This window comes from Erinaceus europaeus, chromosome 4 (assembly GCF_950295315.1).
Source record: "Erinaceus europaeus chromosome 4, mEriEur2.1, whole genome shotgun sequence".
Taxonomy (NCBI): domain Eukaryota; kingdom Metazoa; phylum Chordata; class Mammalia; order Eulipotyphla; family Erinaceidae; genus Erinaceus; species Erinaceus europaeus.
In genome coordinates, this window is record NC_080165.1 from 106,901,688 (window position 1) to 106,927,142 (window position 25,455).

Here is a 25,455-nt window from a genome sequence, read left to right on the forward strand (position 1 = left end):
AAGCAATAATAAACTTGTTAATCACAGAAATGAAAACAACATTGGAGGAAAGAAATGGCAGTATTAGGGAAACAACAGTTGAGACCCCCAATGAAAATACAGATTATCTTGAGGCAATTAGAGAATTGAAAGCTGAAATAGCTGTAATGAAGAAAGAAGCTGAGGCAAGGGAAAGCAGACTAACAGAAGCAGAAAACAGAATTAGTCAGACAGAGGATAAGTTAGAGAAAACAAAGAAAGAGGTGAAAGAGCTTAAAAAGAGATTGAGAGACACTGAAAACAACAACAGAGACATATGGGGTGATCTCAAAAGAAGTAATATTCGTATAATTGGCCTGCCAGAGGAAGAGAAAAGGGGAAGCAAACATTCTAGAGGAAATAATACAAGAAAACTTCCCAGACCTGAATAACAGAAAGGATATCAAGGTTCAAGAGGCCCAGAGAGTACCAAACAGAATAACCCAGACCTGAAGACACCAAGACACATCATAGTCACAATGAGAAGAAGTAAGGATAAAGAAAGGATCCTAAAGGCTGCAAGAGAGAAACAAAAAGTCACATACAAGGGAAAACCCATAAGATTATCTGCAGACTTCTCCACTCAAATTCTAAATGCCAGAAGGGACTGGCAAGATATCTATCGAGCCCTGAATGAAAAAGGGTTTCAACCAAGGATAATATATCCTGCTAGACTTTCATTCAAACTAGATGGAGGGATCAAAACCTTCTTAGATAAACAACAGTTAAAGGAGGCAACCATCACCAAGCCTGCCCTGAAAGAGGTACTAAAAGACCTCTTATAAACAAGAACATCACTATAATACTTGCAATATATCAGAGCAAACAAATATTTTTTAGAACAATGGCACTACAATACATTAAATCCATAATATCAATAAATGTCAATGGCTTAAACTCACCCATCAAAAGGCACAGGGTGGGGGGATGGATCAGAAAACATAACCCAACCATATGCTGCTTGCAAGAATCCCATCTGTCACAGCAAGATAAACAGAGACTTAAAGTGAACGGATGGAAAACTATCATACACGCTAAAGGACCACAAAAAAGGGCAGGAACAGCCATTCTCATCTCAGACACGATAGATTTTAAATCAAATAAAGTAATAAAAGATAGGCAAGGAATTACATAATGAGTAGAGGATCAATCAGCCAAGAAGACTTAACAATTATTAACATCGATGCACCCAACGAGGGACCATCTAAATACATTAAGCATCTACTGAAAGAATTTCAAAAATACATCAATAGTAATACAATAATAGTGGGAGACTTCAATACCCCACTCTCACACTTAGACAGATCAACAAAGCAGAGAACCAATAAAGATACAAGAGAATTGAATGAAGAGATCGACAGACTAGACCTCTTGGACATTTTCAGACTCCTCCACCCCAAAAAACTGGAATACACCTTCTTTTCAAATCCACATAACACATACTCAAGGATAAGACCACATGTTAGGCCACAAAGACAGCATCAATAAATTCAAGAGCATTGAAATAATCCCAAGTATCTTCTCAGACCACAGTGGAGTAAAACTAACATTTAACAACAAACAGAAAATTATTAAAAGACACAGAATTTGGAAACTAAACAACATGCTCCTTAAGAACCACTGGGTCAAAGACTCACTCAAACAGGAAATTCAAATGTTCCTGGAAACTAATGAAAATGAAGACACAACCTATCAAAATATTTGGGACACAGCTAAAGCAGTACTGAGAGGGAAACTTATAGCCATACAATCACATATTAAACAACAAGAAAAAGCTCAAATGAACGACCTTACTGCACACCTCAAGGACTTAGAGGAAGAGGAACAAAGGAACCCTAAAGCAACCAGAAGGACAGAAATCACTAAAGTTCTAGCAGAAATAAACAACATCGAAAATAAAAGAACCATACAAAAGATCAATGAAGCCAAATGCTGGTTCTTTGAAAGATTAAACAAAATTGACAAACCTCTAGCCAGACTCATCAAACAAAAAAGAGAGAAGACTCAAATTAATAGAATTGTAAACGATGCAGGAGATATCACAACTGACACCACAGAAATCCAGAGAATCCTGTGAAACTTCTATAAAGAACTATATGCCACCAAGCTAAAGAATCTGGAAGAAATGGAACAATTCCTAGAAACCTATGCACTTCCAAAACTGAACCAAGAAGAACTACAAAATCTAAATGCACCAATCACAGACAAAGAAATTGAAACCATTATTAAGAATCTCCCCAACAACAAAAGTCCTGGACCAGATGGCTTCACAAACGAATTCTACAAAACTTTCAGGAAACAGTTAATACCCATACTTCTTAAGCTATTCCATAAGACTGAAGAAACAGGAATACTCCCTTCCACCTTCTATGAAGCCAACATCACCTTGATACCAAAAGCTGATAGGGACAGAACAAAAAAGGAAAACTACAAACCAATATCTCTGATGAACATAGATGCCAAAATATTAAACAAGATCTTGGCCAACCGGATACAGCAATACATCAAAAAGATTGTTCATCATGACCAAGTGGGATTCATCCCAGGAATGCAAGGCTGGTTCAACATCCGTAAGTCAATCAATGTCATTCACCACATCAATAAAAGCAAATCCAAAAACCACATGATTATCTCAATAGATGCAGAGAAAGCCTTTGACAAAATCCAACACCCATTCATGCTCAAAACTCTACAAAAAATGGGAATAGATGGGAAATTCCTCAAGATAGTGGAGTCTATATATAGCAAACCTACAGCCAACATCATACTCAATGGACAGAAGCTGAAAGCATTCCCCCTCAGATTGGGGACAAGACAGGGCTGTCCACTGTCACCGTTACTCTTCAACATAGTATTGGAAGTTCTTGCCATAGCAATCAGGCAAGAGAAAGAAATCAAAGGAATACACATTGGAAGGGAAGAAGTCAAGTTCTCACTAATTGCAGATGATATGATAGTATACATAGAAAAACCTAAAGAATCCAGCAGAAAGCTACTGGAAGCTATTAGGCAATATAGCAAGGTATCAGGCTACAAAATCAATGTACAAAAATCAGTGGCATTTCTTTATGCAAACACTAAATCTGAAGAAGAAGACATCCAGAAGTCACTCCCATTTACTGTTTCAGCAAAATCAATCAAATACCTAGGAATAAAGTTGACCAAAGAAGTGAAAGACTTGTATGCTGAAAACTATGAGTCGCTACTCAAGGAAAAAGAAACTGATACCAAGAAATGGAAAGATATCCCATGCTCAAGGATTGGAAGAATAAATATCATCAAAACAAATATTCTCCCCAGAGCCATATACAAATTTAATGCAATACCCATCAAAGTTCCACCAAGCTTCTTTAAGAGAATAGAACAAACACTACAATCATTTATCTGGAACATGAAAACACCTAGAATTGCCAAAACCATGTTGAGGAAAAGAAACAGAAATGGAGGCATCACACTCCCAGACCTTAAACTATATTATAAAGCCATCATCATCAAAACAGCATGGTACTGGAACAAAAATAGGCACACAGACCAGTGGAACAGAATTGAAAGCCCAGAAGTAAATCCCAACACCTATGGGCATCTAATCTTTGATAAGGGGGCCCAAAGTATCAAATGGAAAAAGGAGGCTCTCTTCAATAAATGGTGCTGGGAAAACTGGGTTGAAACATGCAGAAGAATGAAATTGAACCACTTTGTCTCACCAGAAACAAAAATCAACTCCAAATGGATCAAAGACCTAGATGTCAGACCAGAAACAATCAAATACTTAGAGGAAAACATTGGTAAAACACTTTCCCACCTATACCTCAAGGAGATCTTTTATGAATCAAACACAATTGCAAGGAAGACTAAAGCAGAAACAAACCAATGGGACTACATCAAATTGAAAAGCTTCTGCACATCCAAAGAAACTATTAAACAAACAGAGAGACCCCTCACAGAATGGGAGAAGATCTTCACATGACATACATCAGACAAGAAACTAATCACCAAAATATATAAAGAGCTCAGCAAACTTAGCACCGAAAAAGCAAATGACCCCATCCAAAAATGGGCAGAGGATATGAACAAAACATTCACTCCAGAGGAGACCCAAAAGGCTAACAAATATATGAAAAACTGCTCTAGATCACCGATTGTCAGAGAAAAGCAAATTAAGACAACACTAAGATAGCACCTCACTCCTGTAAGAATGTCATACATCAAAAAGGACAGCAGCAACAAATGCTGGAGAGGATGTGGGGACAGAGGAACCCTTTTACATTGCTGGTGGGAATGTAAATTGGTCCAGCCTCTGTGGAGAGCAGTCTGGAAAACTCTCAGAAGGCTAGACATGGACCTTCCATATGATCCAGTAATTCCTCTCCTGGGGTTATACCCCAAGGACTCCATAACACCCAACCAAAAAGAGGTGTGTACTCCTATGTTCATAGCAGCACAATTCGTAATAGCTAAAACCTGGAAGCAACCCAGGTGCCCAACAACAGATGAGTGGCTGAGAAAGCTGTGGTATATATACACAACGGAATACTATACAGCTATCAAGAACAATGAACCCACCTTCTCTGACCCATCTTGGACAGAGCTAGAAGGAATTATGTTAAGTGAACTAAGTCAGAAAGATAAAGATGAGTATGGGATGATCCCACTCATCAACAGAAGTTGACTAAGAAGATCTGAAAGGGAAACTAAAAGCAGGACTGGATCAAATTGTAAGTACGGCACCCAGTACTTTGGGTAAAAACCCAGTGGTGAGGGGTAGACATGCAGCTTCCTGGGCCAGTGGGGGGTGGGAGTGTGCGGGAGGGATGTGTCACAGTCCTTTGGTGGTGGGAATGGTGTTTATGTACACTCCTAGCAAAATGTAGACATATAAATCACTAGTTAATTAATATGAGAGGGAGAAAATCAATTGTATGTCTCAAAGTTTCTCAAAACACAAACTCAATCTTTTTAATATATAGGCTGTGTATTTGATATGCAGACTCTCTCAAAAGCCTAGACCAAGCAGATTAGAAGCATCCAATAGCACAGCTATATACAAGATACTGGATACTGTACAGCAAACCATAACAAAAGGACTTTTCAAAGTTAACCCAATTACCAAATAATGTTATGATAACATTAACTATCAATTGTCTGTTTGAACCCTAAGACAGCAGGAACCTCACATCTACACTATAGAGCCCCTACTTCCCCCAGTCCTGGAACCCTTGGATAGGGCCCACTTTCACGTATGCATCTCCCAATCCAAACCAAATAATATTGCATCCGCCGATCACAACCTAACCAACGCAACGATTGCCACCTCAACATGCTTCACCTCAGACTGTGTCCAGAGACTTCACGTGTGGAATGACAACCCTTCAGCTTCATTACTCGGGTGAGACCTTTCCTTTTATAGTACACTCTAATTTCATCTCAGGTGGTTCACTTTCTAACAAAGTCCCAAAACCTAGATATACACCAGTTTCTGTGAGAGCTTATGTTCACATGTGCCCATAAACTACTGCAAAATATATACCTGAAAGCAGAAGAACACTAGAGTTTGCAGTGAGTACCTCCCTAACACTTCTTCTCCACTATTCCAAGCTTTGGGTCCATGATTGCTCAACAAATTGTTTGGCTTCGTATGTTAACTCTCTTTTCAATCACCAGGTTCCAGATGTCACCAGGATGCTGGCCAGGCTTCCCTGGATTGAAGACCCCACCAATGTGTCCTGGAGCTCAGCTTCCCCAGAGACACACCTTACTAGGGAAAGAGAGAGGCAGACTGGGAGTATGGACCGACCAGTCAATGCCCATATTCAGCGGGGAAGCAATTACACAAGCCAGACCTTCTACCTTCTGCAACCCTCAACGACCCTGGGTCCATGCTCCCAGAGGGCTAGAGAATGGGAAAGCTATCATGGGAGGTGGTGGGTTATGGAGATTGGGTGGTGGGAATTGTGTGGAGTTGTACCCCTCCTACCTTATGTTTTTGTTCATTAATCCTTTCTTAAATAAAAAAATTTAAAAAAAAGAAAGAAAAAGAAGATAGAACACAGTATTTGTAGGGTGGTCTTCCAGGATGGCTTCTAAGCAGTCTTGAGAAGTTGGCTCTTCTCTAGAAAACAAATATTGAAATATGGAATTTTTCGATGAATTTCATCAGAACACAACTGTCATTTCTGGTAAAGAAAAAGAAATCACTGTCTGAAAATTAGTAAATTGCACATTACAGTGGTAACAGGAAGTTATGAGGTTATGGAGAGACAGACTCAAGCAGAGACATGGAACTGTATTTGCAATTGCTTCAAATGTGACAGGGTTTTTTTGTTTTTTTTTGTTTCTTTCTGTTTTTTGCCTCCAGGGTTATGACTGGGTCTTGATGCCTGCACTATGAATCCACTGCTCCTGGAAGCCATTTTTCCCCCTTTGTTGCCTTTGTTGTTTATCATTGTTGCTATTATTATTGTTGTTGTTGTTGTTGTTATTGGATAGGACAGAGAGAAATCCAGAGTTAGGGAAGACAGAGAAGAGGGGGGAAAGACAGTTATTTGCAGATCTGCTTCACTGCTTGTGAAGCAATCCCCCTGAAGGTGGGGAGCTGGAGGCTTGAACCAGGATCTCTATGCCAGTCCTTGGGCTTTGTGCCATGTGCACCTAACCTGCTGTGCTACTGCCCTGCCCCCTAAATGTGACAGGTTTAATGGGCCCATGCCAGAATCCCTCAGAAACAGCAAGGAACTTGAAGCTATTGCTTAGAGATATAGAAATCACAGGCTCTTGAATGAACCTCTGGGGGGACATCTGGAATAATTAAGGAATTCTGTCACTTGCGGTGGTGGTGGGATGCAGAAAAAGGAGGTTTGGAGCAGGAAGGTAACATAATCCTTTACTTGTGCTGGCACCTCAGAGTTGGGTGAGAGAGCAGCAGTTTGGGTCACATGGAGGTAGCAAAAATGGCCGCCTCGTGCAGCTACCTTCCCTGCGTCTAATCACCAAAGTGAAAGGCGGGCAAGAGAGCGAGGGGTGGAAGAAGAAGGACTTTTATGGGAATAGCTCTCGCGAGAATGGGAAGGGGGAGGAGTAGCCAAAACACTCCAACTATCGTGGGGAATTGACAATGCCCTGAGGGCACAACATGGCGGAACAGGTGCTCCGAGTCCCAACTCTCGTGGGAACTAGCAATAGTCTGAGGGGACAACATGGCTGATCTGACTGCATGTGCACAATTTCCCAGCATCTCCCCCTTTCCTTATATCTAATGGCCACAGTATAGGACATTTAGACTGGAGCAGGCTTAAATGTTTTTAAGGAATGCCATGCTCAGGGGGGAAGATGTAGGGTGTTTTTGTGGGGGAGGGAAGACTTACATGGCCACCAACCTTGTGAGATTTATGTGTCCCCCCGTGCTCAACCCCTCTGTAGAGAGAGAGAGACTTACCTAGAGGGACTCATCTCATAGGCTAAGCTCTGCCAGGCTCCACCATCTCCTCACAATATTTCTACATCTTTCCCTATCTTTCTATCTAGTCATCGCATTAGGATGGGTCAATGTCTATAAAGACTCCATCTGTGACAGAGGAATACCTGGCACCTAACGTGTCCCACACTCACGCCCCGCAAGGTGCCCCAGGCTGAAGCCCAGACACAGGTAAGGGGCAGCCGCCTGACTCTGCGGCCTCACGTTTCCCCCCACCATGGGATTTTTCCCGCTTTATGAGGAGGCGTCCCAGACATTCTATTCTTTTCTCATGGGACAGGCTCTCTATCTCAGAGATGCTTTTACTGGGGGCTGCACTGTGGGTTATCTTGGCTATGTTTGCAGCTTTCAGAATATATATAATACACCCTGCCAAAAGGTTAAGAGACCTTGAGGCTGAGATACAAGAGTTAAAGAAGATGTTCTCGGCGCTTAGCCACCCTAAGCCTTCTGTATTTTGCCCCGAGAGTTCTGTTTCGGCAGATACGTGTTCGGTTTCTCCAGCAGCCGCTTCTCCAGCGGCTTCCACTTCTGTGAATCCTTCCCCCATTGATATCTCGTCATCACACCAAGTCCACACCTTCCCGGTAAATGTGGCCCCCAATAAACAGAACCCTCAGGTGTGGCATCCATACTCCTCCAGAGAACTCAGAAAACTCAGGCAGGCAGTGAAGGAGGACGAGATTCATGCCCCATAGACCAAGTCCATTTTACGAGGCTTTTTCCAACACCTTAATACCCCCCAAGATTGAAGGGACTTAGCTCTTGCTGCGCTCCCAGAACCCCCTACCTGCAAAGGGAGGCATGTTTTCATGATGAATGCTCAAAACAATGCCAGAAAAATAGTCAGAAACACCTAGAATGGAATTTCGATGCACTGTTTGGAGCGGGAGAGTTTTAAACTGGAATTCAGCAGGCAGAAGCTAAGTTTCCAGTCAGTTATTTTGAACAGGTACGCAACTGTGCAACACAAGCATGGGAGAGGTTAATCCTATCCACAGGAGAGGCCTCAGTCCCCATTAACTCCCTTCACCAAGAAACCGATGAATCCTTAGCTAACTTCATTGCCAGGGTGCGGTCAACCTTAGAGAGAAAGATTTATAATACTGAAGTCCACTCTCTCCTCCTGCGTTCTATTGTCTGGGATGGTATGATTCCGCTATTCCATCAGGCAGGCCTCAGTCTTAAACAACAACACCCAGATAATTGGATTTTAGTGACACAGAAAATTACACCAGGCTCTTACGGGGCACCCATTATTTCACAAGCTTATGCAGTTACCCCACATAATCAAAACGAGGCCTGCTTTCAGTGCGGTCGCCAAGGGCATTGGCGTAACCAATGTCCAGATAAGCCGCAACCACGCCTCCAGTCAGGGCAACCCTGCCTTCAGTCAGGGAGCCAGAGGCCACAAACACCTTGTCCTAGATGTCAGAAAGGTTTTCATTGGAAGAGAGATTGTTGGTCCAAGTTTCATAAAGATGGCATGCCTTCGAGCTTGATTTCCTGATGTTCCTTTACCACAGTTGAAACATATTCTTGCTACATGTTCTTCCTGTGAAAGTCTCATAAAAACACCTGCTATTCAAACTCTTGGGGTTAACGCCCGAGGCTTAAAAGTCAGTGCTCTTTGGCAAATCGATGTCACCCACATAGCAAACTTTGGCAAACAAAAATATGTGTTTGTCTCAACTGATATCTTTTCTAAATTTATGTGGGTGACAGCTCAGATGGGAGAAAGCTCTAAAAAGCTTATAAGCCATATGCTCTCCAGTTTTGTTGTAATGGGCTTAACTCTTTAACTGAAAACTGACTATGGGACTATGTTTACCAGCAAACAATTTAAAGATTTTTTTTGTTCCCTCTGGAACATTACTCATACCACAGACATTCCCTATTATCCACAGGGACAAGGCATTGTCGAGAGGGCCCATCAAACCCTTTAGACTCAATTAAATAAAGATAAAGGAGAAATGTACCCCCCCAATATCCAACTAGCAAAAGCCTTAACTACATTAAATCTCTTTAATATTTACAATAACTTGGACCTACCTCCTATTATTCTTCATTGGCAAACACCATCCACCCTCCCAGCTATTAAGGTCAAATGGAAAGACCCAATCGATAAAATATGGAAAGAGCCTGACCCCCTATTGATCATGGGAAGAGGTTTTGCATGCGTTTTTCCACAGAATTACTCCAAACCTGTCTGGGTTCCTGCCTGCCATGTCTGACAATACCTATATGATGGCGCTGCTACCCCTGAAGAACAAGAAATACTACAAGAGGACTAGATGCAGGATGCATCCCAGGATCCATAATACGACATGGCAGAATCTGGAAAATTTGGCGCATAGAGCCCTCTCTCCTACCCCTTCTCCGGATGTCTTATGTTATGACTGGCCAGTTGTATTTTGTGAGTATGTTGAATGACCAAAAATGTTTGTATGACCCATCTGCTCAGAGTACTCTAAAACTTAATTGACTTTATATAAAAATGCTGGACACAGCCAAGGTTTCTGGAGATATCCAGAAACATTCCAAAAAAATTTTTTTTTCTCTCTTTTAATTTTGTATATATAAGTCTTGGTATGTATGTAAAGCTCTTAGTCTTAAACTGTGTGAGTAAAGACAGATCTAAATTTGTTTTTAAAATGATATGTTTTCATAACAAAAGTTTTTATCTTCCTGTGTGTTATAACTAAATGTTATGCTTCGAGTTTGGTAAACAATAACTTAACAGTTAAAAGTGTAACCTTGAACCTACATTATTACCAGACAAGGTAAAATTAATCTTCTAAAAGTAACTATTTAGGTAAAGTCTAAATATTTAACGTGACAATACATCCCCAAAACTAAAATACAAATTCTCTATACAGGGCGCTTTTGGAGGGCCCCCAAAAGTTCCCTGTAAACTATCTTGTGGAAATTAATCCACAACAGATCTGGCATCAGTCTGACACTGTAAATGCTAAAACCATTGTCACTAACATGTGTTAACTCTCTAAGTAACCTGAGTCTGTTTATAGTCCAAAGCAAAATGGTTAAAAAAAAAAGTCTATATATATAACTAAATTGGTCTAAAGTTCCTCCATATACAACTTATGTGAATTAACAACATTCACATATCTTCTACACTTAACTGATGTATCTCGTCTTGCCACTACAGGCCTGCCTTTGTCAGCCAACAATTTAAAGATATTTCCCTTTATAACATCACCCATGCCACGGACACCTCTTACTACCCCCAAATACAAATGGCTGTTGAGAAGGTCTGCCAAACACCTTAAATTAAATAATAGGTTCAATTAAATAATAGTAATAAAATAAAATATATAATAATAATAAATAAATAGGGAAGATTCATCCCCCAATACTCAGTTGGCTAAGGCACCAAACCTCTTCTTCTATAAAAAACTCAAATCAGATGCCCTGCTAACCACGAGCAGATTTTTTGTGTTTCACAGGAATCCCGGGAAAAACCATCTGGACCCCTGCACACCCTGACATCACCCACTTAATGGCAAGACTACAGTGGCACACCCCCCGACACCCTAGATGTCACCTGACGCGATCTGAAGAACCTGATTCACAGACTCCAAGGACAGAACTTTTTTACTGCCTGTCTGCCCTTCCTGCTTCTGCTTTGCCTGTCACGTTTTGGCGGTTCCAGCTCACTCTCTACAGAAAAGAGGCTGACCTTCCTCATGCAGCGTTTCATCCCCTGCCATTTCTCCCCCTAGTCGCCTACTTTTGACTGACACTTCTATTGGACTTGCTGGTTTACCCTTTGGACACTTTATACAATTTTTACAGCAGCTTCCTTCCCTTCACACTGCTGGCTTTTCAAAGACTGACCCTGAGTAGCTCATAGACTTTACAGACTGTTGCCTTGAGGACTATACAATGCCAAACAGCCCCTCTGCTTGGTGGGCCATGCCCTCCTGCCTACAGTTCCTGCCCTTTGAGGAAGGAAACGCTCCCTCATTATGAACCCTTACCCACCCCCCCGAGACTGGGAACGTTCCTTTGTGCACCAAGCCTTCCCTTGACATCACACTGGCTCTTACTGCTCCCCTACTTGTCCCTTCCTGTTTTGTTATATCATTCAGGTTTATGCCCAAAAGGTTTCTGCTCACCCATACACTACTATTCCTCTGTCACAGATGGAGTCTTTTACAGACATTGACCCATCCTAATGTGATGACTAGATAGAAAGATAGGGAAAGATGTAGAAATATTGTGAGGAGATGGTGGAGCCTGGCAGAGCTTAGCCTATGAGATGAGTCCCTCCAGGTAAGTCTCTCTTTCTCTACAGAGGGGTTGAGCACGGGGGGACACATAAATCTCACAAGGTTGGTGGCCATGTAAGTCTTCCCTCCCCCACAAAAACACCCTACATCTTCCCACCTGAGCATGGCATTCCTTAAAAACATTTAAGCCTGCTCCAGTCTAAATGTCCTATACTGTGGCCATTAGATATAAGGAAAGGGGGAGATGCTGGGAAATTGTGCACATGCAGTCAGATCAGCCATGTTGTCCCCTCAGACTATTGCTAGTTCCCACGAGAGTTGGGACTCGGAGCACCTGTTCCGCCATGTTGTGCCCTCAGGGCATTGTCAATTCCCCACGATAGTTGGAGTGTTTTGGCTACTCCTCCCCCTTCCCATTCTCGCGAGAGCTATTCCCATAAAAGTCCTTCTTCTTCCACCCCTCGCTCTCTTGCCCGCCTTTCACTTTGGTGATTAGACGCAGGGAAGGTAGCTGCACGAGGCGGCCATTTTTGCTACCTCCATGTGACCCAAACTGCTGCTCTCTCACCCAACTCTGAGGTGCCAGCACAAGTAAAGGATTATGTTACCTTCCTGCTCCAAACCTCCTTTTTCTGCATTCCCACCGTTGCTGCAAGCAACAGAACTGAACATTGTACTCAGTGGTTGTTGGATAATCAAACTCTAAAATCTTCTAACTGCCTTTAGAGGCCCTGTGAATAGTCTGACTACCCTGAAGGTAAGAAAAGTTATTCTGACCTCACAGCAGAGCTCCCACTTTCAGAAAACAGTCTGAGAAGAGCAGGAGGTCCAGTATCCCTCCCCACCCCCAGACCAGGGTTCTGTTTAAGGAACATTAAGTATCATAATACCACATCACTTCTTTAAAACTCTCCCTGCAGCTCACATACAAAGTAGAGCCCACTTGCTGGTCAACAGCAGAAACTAGAATAGAAGCATAAAAATAAGAAAACAGTGGTTCCAGAAAATGATGCAAATCCAGAGGAAACACCATACAAATAGTTTAAGAAATACATTACCAGGGGATTTAAACAAATGCAGTTCTCAATTCAATAAGAAGAATTATAAAATAAATTTATGATGTCAAAGATTTACTCAGGGGAAAAATAGAACACATGAAAGTAGTATGGGGACCTGCAAATGGGTCACCCTCTGCCAGTATGGACCTCATGGAGCCACCGACACAGCCGCATGGCATTGGGGTCCATCAAGGTGGCCTGGAGGCCTTAGGGATGGGGCGTGCTGGTCACATGAGGGCAGGGCCCAGTGAGGTGGCCTCGGCCCCCCACCCTGCCGGGAAGCCTCACTTCCTTCTCAGGGCCATAAGAAAACCACAGGCCAGGCCCCCCCTGGGAGCCAGCAGGATGGCAGAGGGAAAGTCTGGTGGTGCTGTGGGCCTCTTTGCTAAGCAAGTACAGAAGAAGTTCTGCAGGGCCCAGGAGAAGGTATTACAGAAGTTGGGATAGTCTGTGGAAACCAAAGATGAACTGTTTGAACAAAGTGCCAACAAATTCTACCATCAACAGGCAGAAGGTTACAAGTTATACAAGGACCTGAAGAACTTTCTTAGTGCAGTCAAAGTGATGCATGAAAGTTCAAAAAGAATATCAGAAACTCTACAGGAGATCTACAGTTCCAAGTGGGAAGGTCACAAAGAGCTAGAGGCCATCATAGGGAATAATGATCTCCTTTGGGAAGACTGTGAAGAGAAACTAGCTGGCCAGGCTTTGAGGACCATGGAAAAAAACTACATAGCCCAGTTTAATGGGGTTAAGGAAAGAATCGCCGAGAAGTTGGAAACTTGTGGACTATGACAGTGCACAATACCACCTGGAAGCAGTACAGAATGCCAAGAAGAAAGATAAGGCCAAGACTGCCAAAGCAGTGGAAGACTTCAACAAGGCTCAGACTGTACTTAAAGATTTGAACCAGGAACTACTAGAAGAATTGCCTGTTCTCTATAATAATCGAATTGGCTGTTACGTGACCATCTTCCAAAACATTTCCAACTTGAGGGACATCGTCTACAGGGAGATGAGCAAGCTGAACCATAATTTCTATGAGGTGATAAACAAACTGGACAAGCAACATTCCAACAAAGTCTTTGTGGTGAAGGGACTGTCAAGTAGCAGCAGGCACTCTTTAGTTATCTCTTTCCCAGTTGGAACTTCTACAGTGTCCAGTCAGTCATCTTAAGTCACCTACCAGTCCTTCTTCACTTTCTCTGAAAAGTGAGAGGGGATCTATCTCAGCAAGTGAAGAGCTGGCACCTGATCTGGCCCAGGGAGAAGGAAGTGCTGAGAACAAAGAAGAGCCCATAAATAAGGAGGAAACAGAAGATGAAGAGTCTGAAGCAAGCTCCTCTTCTGAGGAGGAAGAGTCTCAGCTAACCTGCAATGGCCTGACCCAGGCCCAGCCTGCTCCCAGCAGTCAGAGTAGCAAGTTTTGGGAGGAAGTTCTCCCTGGCTCCCCATCTCCATCACCAGACAGAACCTTGAGCCCTTCAGAGCAGCCTTCATCTCCCCCAGAAGTATTCCTTCAAAACCGAACCTCAGGTGAAGGTTCTGAACAGCCAAACTATAAATCTGTCCAAAGGGCCTCAGCACCCCCAAGTAGGCCTCCTCCACCCAGAACCACTCCCAGTCCCAGGTCTTCCTCAGGGAACATACCCATCAGCCCTACAGCCTCTGAAAGAGATTCACCCAGCAGCCCCACAGCCTTGTTGGGAGCTGAGACTCCAAGTCCTCAGGCCTCCTTAGAGTCTGTTTGTGATCCACAGCCACCAGAGAAACCAGTAAAAACTCCTGAGGTCAAAGAAAAGGAAAGCACGGACAATCTGAATCCAGAACTTTGTACTTCGCCTACCTCAGTGAACTCTCAGGCATTTTCAGAGTCTGACAAAGCAACAAAGATGGAAGGCAAGGAAGAGAACAATCAAGGTATTCCAGCTGACTCCTCTGAGAACCAAGATCATGCCTCTGTAGTTCCAGAAGAAAGCAGAAGCATTATCACCTGAGCCTCAAGAAGAGGTATCTACAGTTCAAAATACAGACCTCTGAAGAGTAAGTGTTGTGACCTCCCCATACACACACCTTCCCAGAGAAGCTCCTCAGCTAGAGGAGCTTAGGATGTATAGGTCAAAGGGATGTAAGATACAGTTTTCATTTTTAGGTTCTCAAAGTTTGAAAATTGATGGTCTCTGAAGGCCTACCATTAATAAGGAATAGACTGAGGAATAGACCTAGGGGGCGGAAGACAGGAAGAGAGGTAAGCCTGAGAGGAGAAATTGTCAGACTTATGAAATATTTAATTCAATTTTAGTACTGTTAGAATAGTAAGGCTTTATATACAAGGTAAACATGACTATAAAAATCAAAAGCATCTCTAGGCACAGATACTTGTTCAAGTCACAGATAATTATGCATACTCCGAAGATAGTGAACAAACCTTTTGCTTACCACCCATTTTACAAAATTTATAGCTAAAAGTATATTTTTGGATTATTCAATAAAGTATTGCTCAGGGAAAAAAAGTAGTATGAAGGATACTTTGAGTGCATTCCAGTCTCAAATAGCAGGTTAAAAAGTAGGTCTACCTTTATAGAGAACATCAGGAATAGAAAACAAAATGACCACACTCTATGACTTCAAATTAGAAGAATAAATAAAGTGTAGGAAAAATAAAGCAACTCTAAGAAATTGAAGACTCGATTACAAAATCAATATCAGAACTATTAAGGGTCTCAGGAGAAGAGGATAGAATGGGATCAGAAACCATATTTAAATAAATAGTAGCAGAAAATTTTAGAAATGTGGGATATGGCCAGGGCATAGATTATTAAGGAAGCAGAGAGAACTCCCAAATTATCAAAAGTCAAGGACAAAGAAAAAAATTTGCAAGCTACCAGGGGAAAGAAGAAAGTGACTTATAAAGGCAGCAGAGTGAAACTTGAGTCAGACTTTTTAGCAGGAGCCATGGAAGCCAGTAAAGTTGGATAGCATATTCAAGATTTTAAAAGACAACTGCCAGCTACATAAATTTTACCTGAAACTCATTCAAGTATGAAGAATTAATGAAACAGTTAACATATATACATAAAGCAAAGGATTTTGCTACTACCAGAGTTGCCTTGCAAGAGTTACTGGAAAAAGTGCCACAGAAAAATAAACTAGGAACATTTAACTGTCAACAAGCTGATGCACAGTAAAGCAGAATAAGAAACACAAACCATAGAAATATGGGACAACTTTAAGTATGAAAGGGAAGGAAGAAATGGATAAACTGTTTAAGCAAAGAAAGATGAGACTAGAACACTGTAAAAAAGACTCTCATAGATGTATTTATTTATAATACATTTATATATAAATAATACATAATGGTTTTATATATCACACATTTACAAACAGTTTTACAAGTCTTTTAAAATGATGCCATTTTATTGCTATTTACTTTTAACCTTTCCTACATCTTTTTCTTCTATTAGTTCTTGCATCCTTCTTACATATGCAGTAGTTTGAGCTTCTTTAATTTGGTATTTATTTCTAGAATTATTATGTTCTTTTTGGTATTATTTAACAGACTTCTAACAGTATTACATTTTATTAACTCCTTCTCTTTGACTAACAACCAACTCCAGGTATTGGCCTATTTCTTCCTTAAACATGCATCTTTTTATTTGCCGTATTTCTTCTTATATTTTGCAATACTGTTTATTAATTTTATCTATGTTTTAGCAACTTTTTTTCTAGCTTATTTTTTCATATACTGGAGACTATTGCTATTTTTCTTATAATACATAGCTTATCTTGGAAGGGGCTTGTGGAATGATACTAAAGACAGCTTACTTATATTTTGCAATACTGTTTATTAATTTCATCTATGTTTTAGCAACTTTTTTCTAGTTTATTTTTTTCATATACTGAAGACTATTGCTATTTTTCTTATAATACATATCTTATATTGGGAGGGGCTTGTGGAATGATACTAAAGACAGCTTACCACTAATGTCCTGGAACAGCAACCTTTGGTGCTCACTTAACATGCAGAAAGACTTCAGGGAGTGAGTGAACAAAATGCAACTGCCCTGCACTAAACATTTGACTGCTGTATCCAGTTCTCAACTACTTAAAGGAGAATAAATTCTTACCAAGAAAAAAAAAAAAGCCTCTTGCACTAACAGTTGTGAGAAAACTGGAGAACCAATTAGAAAAATGAAACTAGACCACCATTTAACACAGAGTACCCAAATTAATTCAAAGTAGGTCATAGAACTGAAAGCCAGACTTGGAAGTGTAAGTTATTTGCAAGAAAACATTGGTATAGTTCTTTCAAATGTTAACATCAAAGATATATTTGGGGCAACTGTAGGGGCAAGTGAAAATGTGTCTATGAAACTACTGCATTACAGAATTAAATTAAATTTCTTAGGCCAATGAGCCTGCTCATTCTCCCTACCCACCTTTTACTTTCTCTTTCTATCTCTCTCTCTCTCTATATATATATACTTTTTCTCCTATCAGGGGTACCACTGGCACTTGGTGCATGCAAAATAATTTACTGCTCGAGTGTAAGTAATTTTTTCCTTCTTTTGTTGGCTAGAGATAGAAATGAAAGAAAGAGAAGGAGGGAAAAAGAGAGTACTTACTGCACTGCTTCACCTTGCATGAAGCTTCTCTTTTATTTTAATTTCCTTATTAGAGAATTAATGTTTTACATTCAACAATAAATACAATAGTTTGTACATGCATAAAATTTCCCAGTTTTTCATATAACAATACAAAACTCCACTAGGTCCTCTGTCATCCTTTTTGGACCTCTATTCTCCCACCCCACCACCCCAAAGTCTTTTACTTTCGTGCAATATGCCAATTCCAGTTCAGATTCTACTTGTGTCTTCTCCTTTGATCTTGTTTTTCAACTTCTGCCTGAGAGTGAAAACATACCATATTCATCTTTCTGTTTATGACTTATTTCACTTAACATGAATTTTTCAAGGTCCATCCAAGGAGTGAAGTGGTATATAATTGTTGTCTTTATTTGCATTTCTCTGACAATCAAAGACTTGGAGCATTTTTTCATGTGTTTCTTGGCCTTTTGGATCTCTTCTGTGGTGAATATTCTGTTCATATCTTCTCCCCATTTTTGGATGGGGTCACTTGTTTTCTTGTGGTTGAGTTTGGAAAGCTCTCTAAATCTTTTAGTTATTAAACTCTTGTCTGATGTATGGCATGTAAATATCTCCCATTCTGTGAGGGGTCTCTTTGAGTATTGGTTTGTTTGTTTGTTTGTTTTGCAGAAGCTTTTTAATTTGATATACTCCCATAGATTTATGCTTGCCTTAGTCTTCTTTGTAACTGGATTTGTTTCATTGAAGATGTCTATAAAATTTATGTGGAAAAGAGTTCTGCCAATATTCTCCTCTAAGTATATGAGTTTCTGGTCTAACATTCAAGTCCTTGATCCACTTAGAATTTACTTTTGCATTTGGCGAAATATAGTGTTTCAACCATTTTTTTCCAACTCCATTTGTTGAAGAGACAATCCCTGCTCCCCATTTAATAGTCTGGGCATGTTTTTCAAAGATTAGATGTCCATAGGTGTGGGGGCTTACTTCAGGGCTCTCAAATCTATTTCACTGGTCAGTGGGTCTATTCGTGTTCCAGTACCAAGCAGTTTTGATGACAATGGCCTTATAATACAATTTGAGATCTGGAAGAGTGATGCCTCCACTTCTGTTAGGATTTGCTGTATCATACACATCATCACTATAATTTATGTACTTTAATATTATTTGTATATAGCTGTTCCACCAGCTGCTTCTGTTCTCCCTGGTCTAAGCTTTTATAAGAGTGAGCCATTGGGTTGTATGATAGTTTTCCATCCTTTCACTTTAAGTCTGTGTTTGTCTTGTTGGGTCAGGTGGGATTCTTGCAAGAAGCATATGGCTGGGTTAGGTAGGTTTTCTGATACATCCTCCCAATCTGCCTCTTAATGGGCAAATTTAAGCCATTGACATTTACTGGTATTGTGGATTTAAAGATATAGCAGTGACATTATTCAACAATTTTTTATTTGCTCTGATACATGGCAAGTATTTTGGGATGTTCTTGTTTTGTAGGAGGTCCTTTAGAACCTCTTTCAGGGCAGGCTTGGAGATAGTTGCCTCCTTTAACTGCTGCCTGTCTGAGAAGGTTTTGATACCTCTATCTAGTTTGAATGAAAGTCTAGTAAGATATATTATCCTTGGTTGAAACACTTTTTCATTGAGGGCTTGATAGATATTGTGCCATTCTCTTCTGGCTTTTAGAGTTTGAATGGAGAAGTCTGCCTCAGGCATGAGAGTCTATTTGCATAACCATTATGCTATCAACCCTCCGCCACAAAGTATTTTTTAAGAAATGAACTATACAAGTATCTAACATTGAACCAAGCAGATATCCCAAATAGGCCAATCATTAGTGCAGAAAAAAAATCAGTAAACAAAAGTTGCTCATCCTCAACCTCCCTATCTCAAAAAAAGGAGAAAAAAAAAAAGCCAGGTTACCATGGCTTTACTAATGAAATCCTACAAAACTTTCAAATAACTAAAAGCACATCCACTGTGTTCAAAGTTTTCTAAAAAACCAAAGGGGTGATGTCACCCCTTAACACATTTTGAGAGGCAATTATCACTCTATTACCCAAAGCAGAAAAAGACCATATAAAAAAGGCCAACTAGATACCAATATCCCAATGAACAATGATGCAGAAGTCCTCAGCAAAATCCTGCTGTGCTACCTGTCTACTGAATCTGTCACAGCCTTCCTGGTTCCCATCATGCTTAGTGCCATTGCCTCTAACACCATAGCCCACTGCTCCACAAAGTTTGCAAAATATCCCTTTTTACTATACTCCATACCCTGAGATTCTCTGAATTGTCCAGAGTTCCTCTGGGCTCATAAACCAAAGGACCCATTTGTATCCTTCCCCAGGTTCAGGGACCTTCTGCTTGCAAGTCTCTCCAGGGACTCCCTCTCTGTGCGTCCCTCAAATCCTGCTTGCCATTCCCTCTATACATCCCAATGAGTACCTGGCATAAGTGTCCCTCTGCGTATCCCACCAAATCCCTCCATGGCTGAAAACCATTCTGGGATATTTTTTGCAGCCCACTACAGGCTCAAAGACCCTCTGCTTGACCCACTGAATCTCTCCAAACTGCCATGCACCCCTTAGACTCCTCTATGGCTGTCTCAAGCCTGATATCCCTCTGCATGTTATGCTGTATGGCAACTACTGGGGTGGAGAAACTTATCCAGATCTATAGCACCTCAGGGTTGAGAGAAATTACTTCAATACCAATGTTCTGAAGAGATCTGGACAAATATGAGACAGTGTCAAGTGAGCAAATCCAACCAGAACTTCGACAGAGTATTTACTAGTAAAATCTTGCATAACATCAAAATGGAATGAGGAAAATCAAAGATGTTTTTTCAGTGAACATACATTAAGAAAGTATATGTCATATACATCATACAGAAGGTCAAAATAACATTCTCATAGGATACCATCAGAGTGCAGGTAGGAGTGTTAAAAACTTGCCATTGTCTAATGTTTTAAGGTCAGTTGATCAACTCATAATTCCTTTTGTCAATAATACATTCACAGGTCCCAGGGATATGGATGTAGATTATCTCTCTCTGGTGGCCCATTCTGCCTATCATACACATTTCCCTTTTACTTGTTTAAATTTCTCTGAAGCACTGAATTCTCCTACAGTTTAGTTCTATCACAGTTTTTCAATCTTAGGGAAAAAATCTTTTGGGAAATAATAAACAATAACCTGTGTTTCCACTTTCAAGAGGCAGGAGCCAGTTCAACCAGTACAGCACACAACCTACCATAAACTCAGATTCTACAGCTATGATTCTCATACTTAAAGAAATATAAGGATAGTGCTGAAATGTTTATTGTCACATAACCATACGCTCCTAGATACAGAGATTTCCAAGATACATTCTGATATAGTGATGCTCCAAAAATTGGAATCATACTGTGACCACCACCAGTATGTATGCCCTAACTCTCTGCAATCCAGACTGGCTAAAAAAGGGCCATTCTCATCAGGAATCTGAGAAGCTGAACATTTTCCAAAATTGCCCAAATAAATTTCTTTTTTTTTAATTTTTTTATATTTATTTTATTTATTTATTCCCTTTTGTTGCCCTTGTTGTTTTATTGTTGTAGTTATTATTATTGTTGTCGTTGTTGGATAGGACAGAGAGAAAGGGAGAGAGGGAGGGGAAGACAGAGAGGAGGAGAGAAAGACACCTGCAGACCTGCTTCACCGCCTGTGAAGCAACTCCCCTGCAGGTGGGGAGCCGGGGTTCGAACCGGGATCCTTATGCTGGTCCTTGTGCTTTGCGCCACCTGTGCTTAGCCCGCTGCACTACAGCCCAACTCCCCCAAATAAATTTCTAATCATAAAATTGCCCAAGGCACCAATTAGTAAAGTTTATTTCAACTCACTTTTTAAATTTTACTAGTGATTTAATATTGACTTACAAAATTATAAGATAACAGAGGTATAATTCCACACCATTCCCACCACCAGAGTTCTGTATCCCCGTTCCCTCCATTGGAAGCTACCACAGTTCTCCCAAGGTTGCAGATATGGATTAACGGTTACTTCTACAACTATCTGTCTGTATTGTACATATCTGCCCATTTCTCCCATGGTCCCATCTTCTCTTCCTTTCCAAGTCTACACCTATTACTACTTCCAATGTCCTTCCCCATTTCTTCTCCTCTCTTCTATTTCATCTCTTTAAATACACAACCCAAAATGTCAAATATAAATTATAAGCAGCCTGATCACTTCATGTTGTTTCTAAGGTTGTTGTTTTAACTATGCTTATTATGCTTATGTTTTAAAGACTAACTGTAATAAAAAACAAAACACTTAGCTTGAGTGCTTTATGCATATATTTTTCATATTCTTTCTTCCTCTCTCTGTCCCTTCTTTCTTTCCTTTTTCTTTTTTTTTTTTTTTTTTAAGCATGACACAGACCCACACCACCACCACATTTGGGGAAACTACAGAGGTCAGCACATCCAGAATACAATGGATATGTTTCCCCTTGGGAAAACCACTTTTGTGATCATGGTATCTCCCCACTAGGCAAGTATTCAATGTATTTTCTCAACAGGACTCTTGGTTAAATGTAATTTTTATACAATATTTCAATCAGAAGTCACAGTTTTTCACTATTTTTTTTCTCATACTGCCTAAAAGAATTTTGAAAAACGCAAATATTTTTAAATAACATCTAACCACTTTTAACATGTATTTAAACATTTAAAACTTAAAGGATATGATTTCCAATATCCTGATACATATTTTTCAGAACCTTAGGGCTGCAGATGTAGCTCACTAAATATATGGAGAACATCTACCATACATAATTGGCAGAGCCAATCCTCATTGACAAGTCAACCCAATAAGACTTTTTGTCAAAACAAATCTAATTTCATTCTTCAACCAAACATGAAGATGGCCATAGTGACAAGTATGTGTCCTCTGACTGCTAAAATGAATGGATAATCACAGCACACAGCTCGTCCCATGGTGTTCTCTTGGATGAATGAGGGTGATTAAAGAGCTGGGAAGGATCACCTATGTTCTGATGCAGATCAGTTTCAAGAACAAAAAAAAAAAAGAAATGGCAGTTGAGGATTTAAAAATTGAATCCCGGGGAGTCGGGCGGTAGCACAGTAGATTATGTGCATGTGGCAAAACGCAAGGACCAGTAAGGACTCCTGTTTGAGCCCCCTGCTCCCCACCTGCAGGGGAATCACTTCACAGGTGGTGAAGCAGGTCTGCAGGTGTCTTTCTCTCCCCCTCTCTGTCTTCCCCTCCTCTCTCCATTTCTCTCCGTCCTATCTAACTACGACAACATCAATAACATCAATAATAACTACACCAACAATAAACAAGGGCAACAAAAAAGGGAAAAATAAATACAAGTAAATAAAAATTGAAGCCCTTGAAACTGTATGCCCTGTGAAGATGTGCAGCAGGATTAAGCATGCAGTTTGAAAACTGCTGAAAAAATAATATAATTTCCTCTCTTGAGGAAATGGAAGGTAGTATTTGTAGTATTTGTAAGTATTTGTAAGCCAGAATCCTCTTTATTTCTCTGAAGGGTCCAAGTACTTGGAAATAACTTAAAATAGTTAAGTTCTCTTCCTCAAAATGGAAAATCAGCAATTAAAGACATTGTACTTCTCGCTTGTATACTCAACCTGGCGTATAGTCTTGGACACTTCTGGGATCCCAGAAAATGGTTATACATTCTTTCTAGTCCTTAGAACTCATTTCTTTTGTTGTAACCCACTGCACAGACTTAATCATCTTTCAGAGGGTGTTTATTATTTACAGACTAAATTAGTCAGTTACCTTTCACCCTGCAGTTTCTAGGCTCCAGGGCATGTCATAAATTGGATGGCCTGATTCTGTTCCTTTTCAGGGCCTGGGAATTGGGAGAGGGCAACCAAAAAACAATTTCAATCGCCAAGGCTACTATGTGCAATAGAGAAGCTGCTTATGCAAACAGCAAACTTTCATGTGAAAGGGGATAAAGTGTAAAGTCACACTGGTTGAAGTCACACTTTGAAACCCTCCCCTATTGTTTCTAGGGGAGGAGTTTGGAAGTAGATTACTGACAATGGGCAAAAAGTGACACACAGGTTTTATTAAGTGTTTTCTTTGTATGGAAGGTTTTGATTCTTTCTGAATAAGCTCCAAACAATTCGGCAATACCTAGTTTCCTTCAGTTGCTGCAACTTGATCCTATGGTGGTGCTCTAGTAAGCACCTTGGGGTGAAGGTGAGTGGTTCTGAGGTCATTCACGTTCAAGGTCGTCGGATACAGTTGCTTAATTGAGAATTTTCCTGGGTCATCTCTTAGAAGTAGGTCTGTGCGCCCCTCCCAACAGCCCACCACCAGGCTGCGCCCCACTTCCACTCATGTCCCTGTTACTAGGTACCACTGGGCGGCTCAGAATGTGCTGCTGCCAAGGCAACCAGGCCTTGAGACGCACTCCCTCGGGAAGCAGCAGCGGAGTCGAACCCGCAGGCGCGCACGCGCGCAGGTGCTCGCGGCCACAACCACACAGGCTTGGCGCGTGGGCAGGTGGGGGAGGGGAAGGGACGGTCTTACCAGATCAATGAACGTCAGGAACTTCCAGCTCCCTCCGTAGGTCTTATGCGAAGGCATTTCGATGGCCTTGTAGTTGCACAGGATAGAACAGTATGACAGCAGGATGGCCACCCGCAGCACCTGACAGGGAACAAGCGCCATGTTCGCCAAAGGCCTGGTCCGTTTCAACCGCCAGATGCTTGGGGAAGAGGCTCAGCGCCCAGCGCGCGGGGGCGGCGCTGAGGGAAACCCGCTCTGCAGGAGGCGGGGCGTGGCTGCGGCGGGGAGGGGCGTGGCTGCGGCGGGGAGGGGCGTGGCTGCGGCGGGGCGCGCCCCTCGGGACCTGCGCAACCCGGAGCGCTCTGGAGGCCCGAGCTGGAGGGACGAAGGGACAGAGGGCGGGCAACGTTCACAGGCTCGACTGGCGGCCCCCGCCCGGCAGGCGGTCTGGCGTCAGCTCTTTCGTCATCTTCGTCATTCTATTTCGGCGTTGGCTACTTCTAGGCTCCAGGGATCCGGCGGGGGGCGCTGCTTAGACAGTCCAAGGGTCCACAAGTGGTCTCTCCAGATGTGAGCTGAGCTCGGGGCATCTCCTCTGGGGAAAGGGAGCGCTGCCCAGGCGAGAGGACGCCGGGCCCGAGTGGGGGGTGGTGGCGTGTGTATGAAAACTGCGCTGACTGCGATGATATTTGACGACAGCTGAGGGACGCGCAGGTGGAGTGGCTGCTGTTAGTGCCCCACTCGGAGAGCCAGGTGGTGGCAGTGCGTGCATGTACCCCGCACAGTGGTGCCTTTTGAATGACTTGCATTATTTTGGAAACTTGCGTTAATTGGGTTTTCGGTGTTGCATTATTTCCAGTCGCTGTGAAATTCCTTTTTGAATTCTATTCCCCCTGGACAGACAGCCCTGCAATAAGACTAGTCAGACTATGAACTTTTAAGCAGAGGTTTATAGATAAAAGGTTATAAAGGAAGTAGTGTCAGGTAACCATTTCTGTTACAAGACTTTACTCAAATAAATAAATAAATAAATAAATAAATAAATAAATAAATAAAGATATATATGTATACCATGCACAAGGACCCAGGCTCTAGCCTCCGCTTCCCATCTGCAGGGGGAAGCTTCAGGAGCAGTGAAGCAACTACTGAAGGTGTCTGTCCCCCAGTTTCCCACCTCCCCTCTCAATTTCTTTTTTTTCAAAATTTATTTATAAAATGGAAACAGTGACAAGACCATAGGATAAGAGGGGTACAATTCCCACCACCAAAGCTCCGTATCCCATCCCCTCCCCTGATAGCTTTATTCTTTATCCCTATTCTTTATCCCTCTGGGAGTATGGACCCCAGGTCATTATGGGATGCAGAAGGTAGAAGGTCTGGCTTCTGTAGTTGCTTCCCCGCTGAACATGGGCTCTTACACGTCGATTCATACTTCCAACTTGTCTCTCAATTTCTGTCAAATAAAATAATTTTAAAAAGGAAAAATAGCCAGAGGGAGC

General features: G+C 41.5%; 1 protein-coding gene and 1 pseudogene across 16 annotated transcripts in view; one reads left to right on the forward strand and one right to left on the reverse strand.

Annotated features, from left to right (window-relative positions):
• AIG1 (androgen induced 1) overlaps nt 1-24,257 on the reverse strand; it is a 341,307-nt gene extending 317,050 nt beyond the window's left edge. For 15 of the 16 annotated variants that reach the window (XR_009549566.1, XR_009549568.1, XR_009549567.1 and 12 more), the window contains exon 1: nt 23,978-24,257. Coding sequence is in view for 13 of the 16 variants with exons in the window: in XM_060190363.1 (XP_060046346.1) it covers nt 23,978-24,118 (141 nt within the window). In the remaining 3 variants the exon portion in view is untranslated. The remainder of the gene's footprint in view (nt 1-23,977) is intronic. The other variant, XM_060190366.1, reaches the window with a different exon arrangement.
• LOC103116023 (bridging integrator 2-like) lies at nt 13,146-14,993 on the forward strand (annotated as a pseudogene).
• Nucleotides 24,258-25,455: the final 1,198 nt, after the last annotated feature.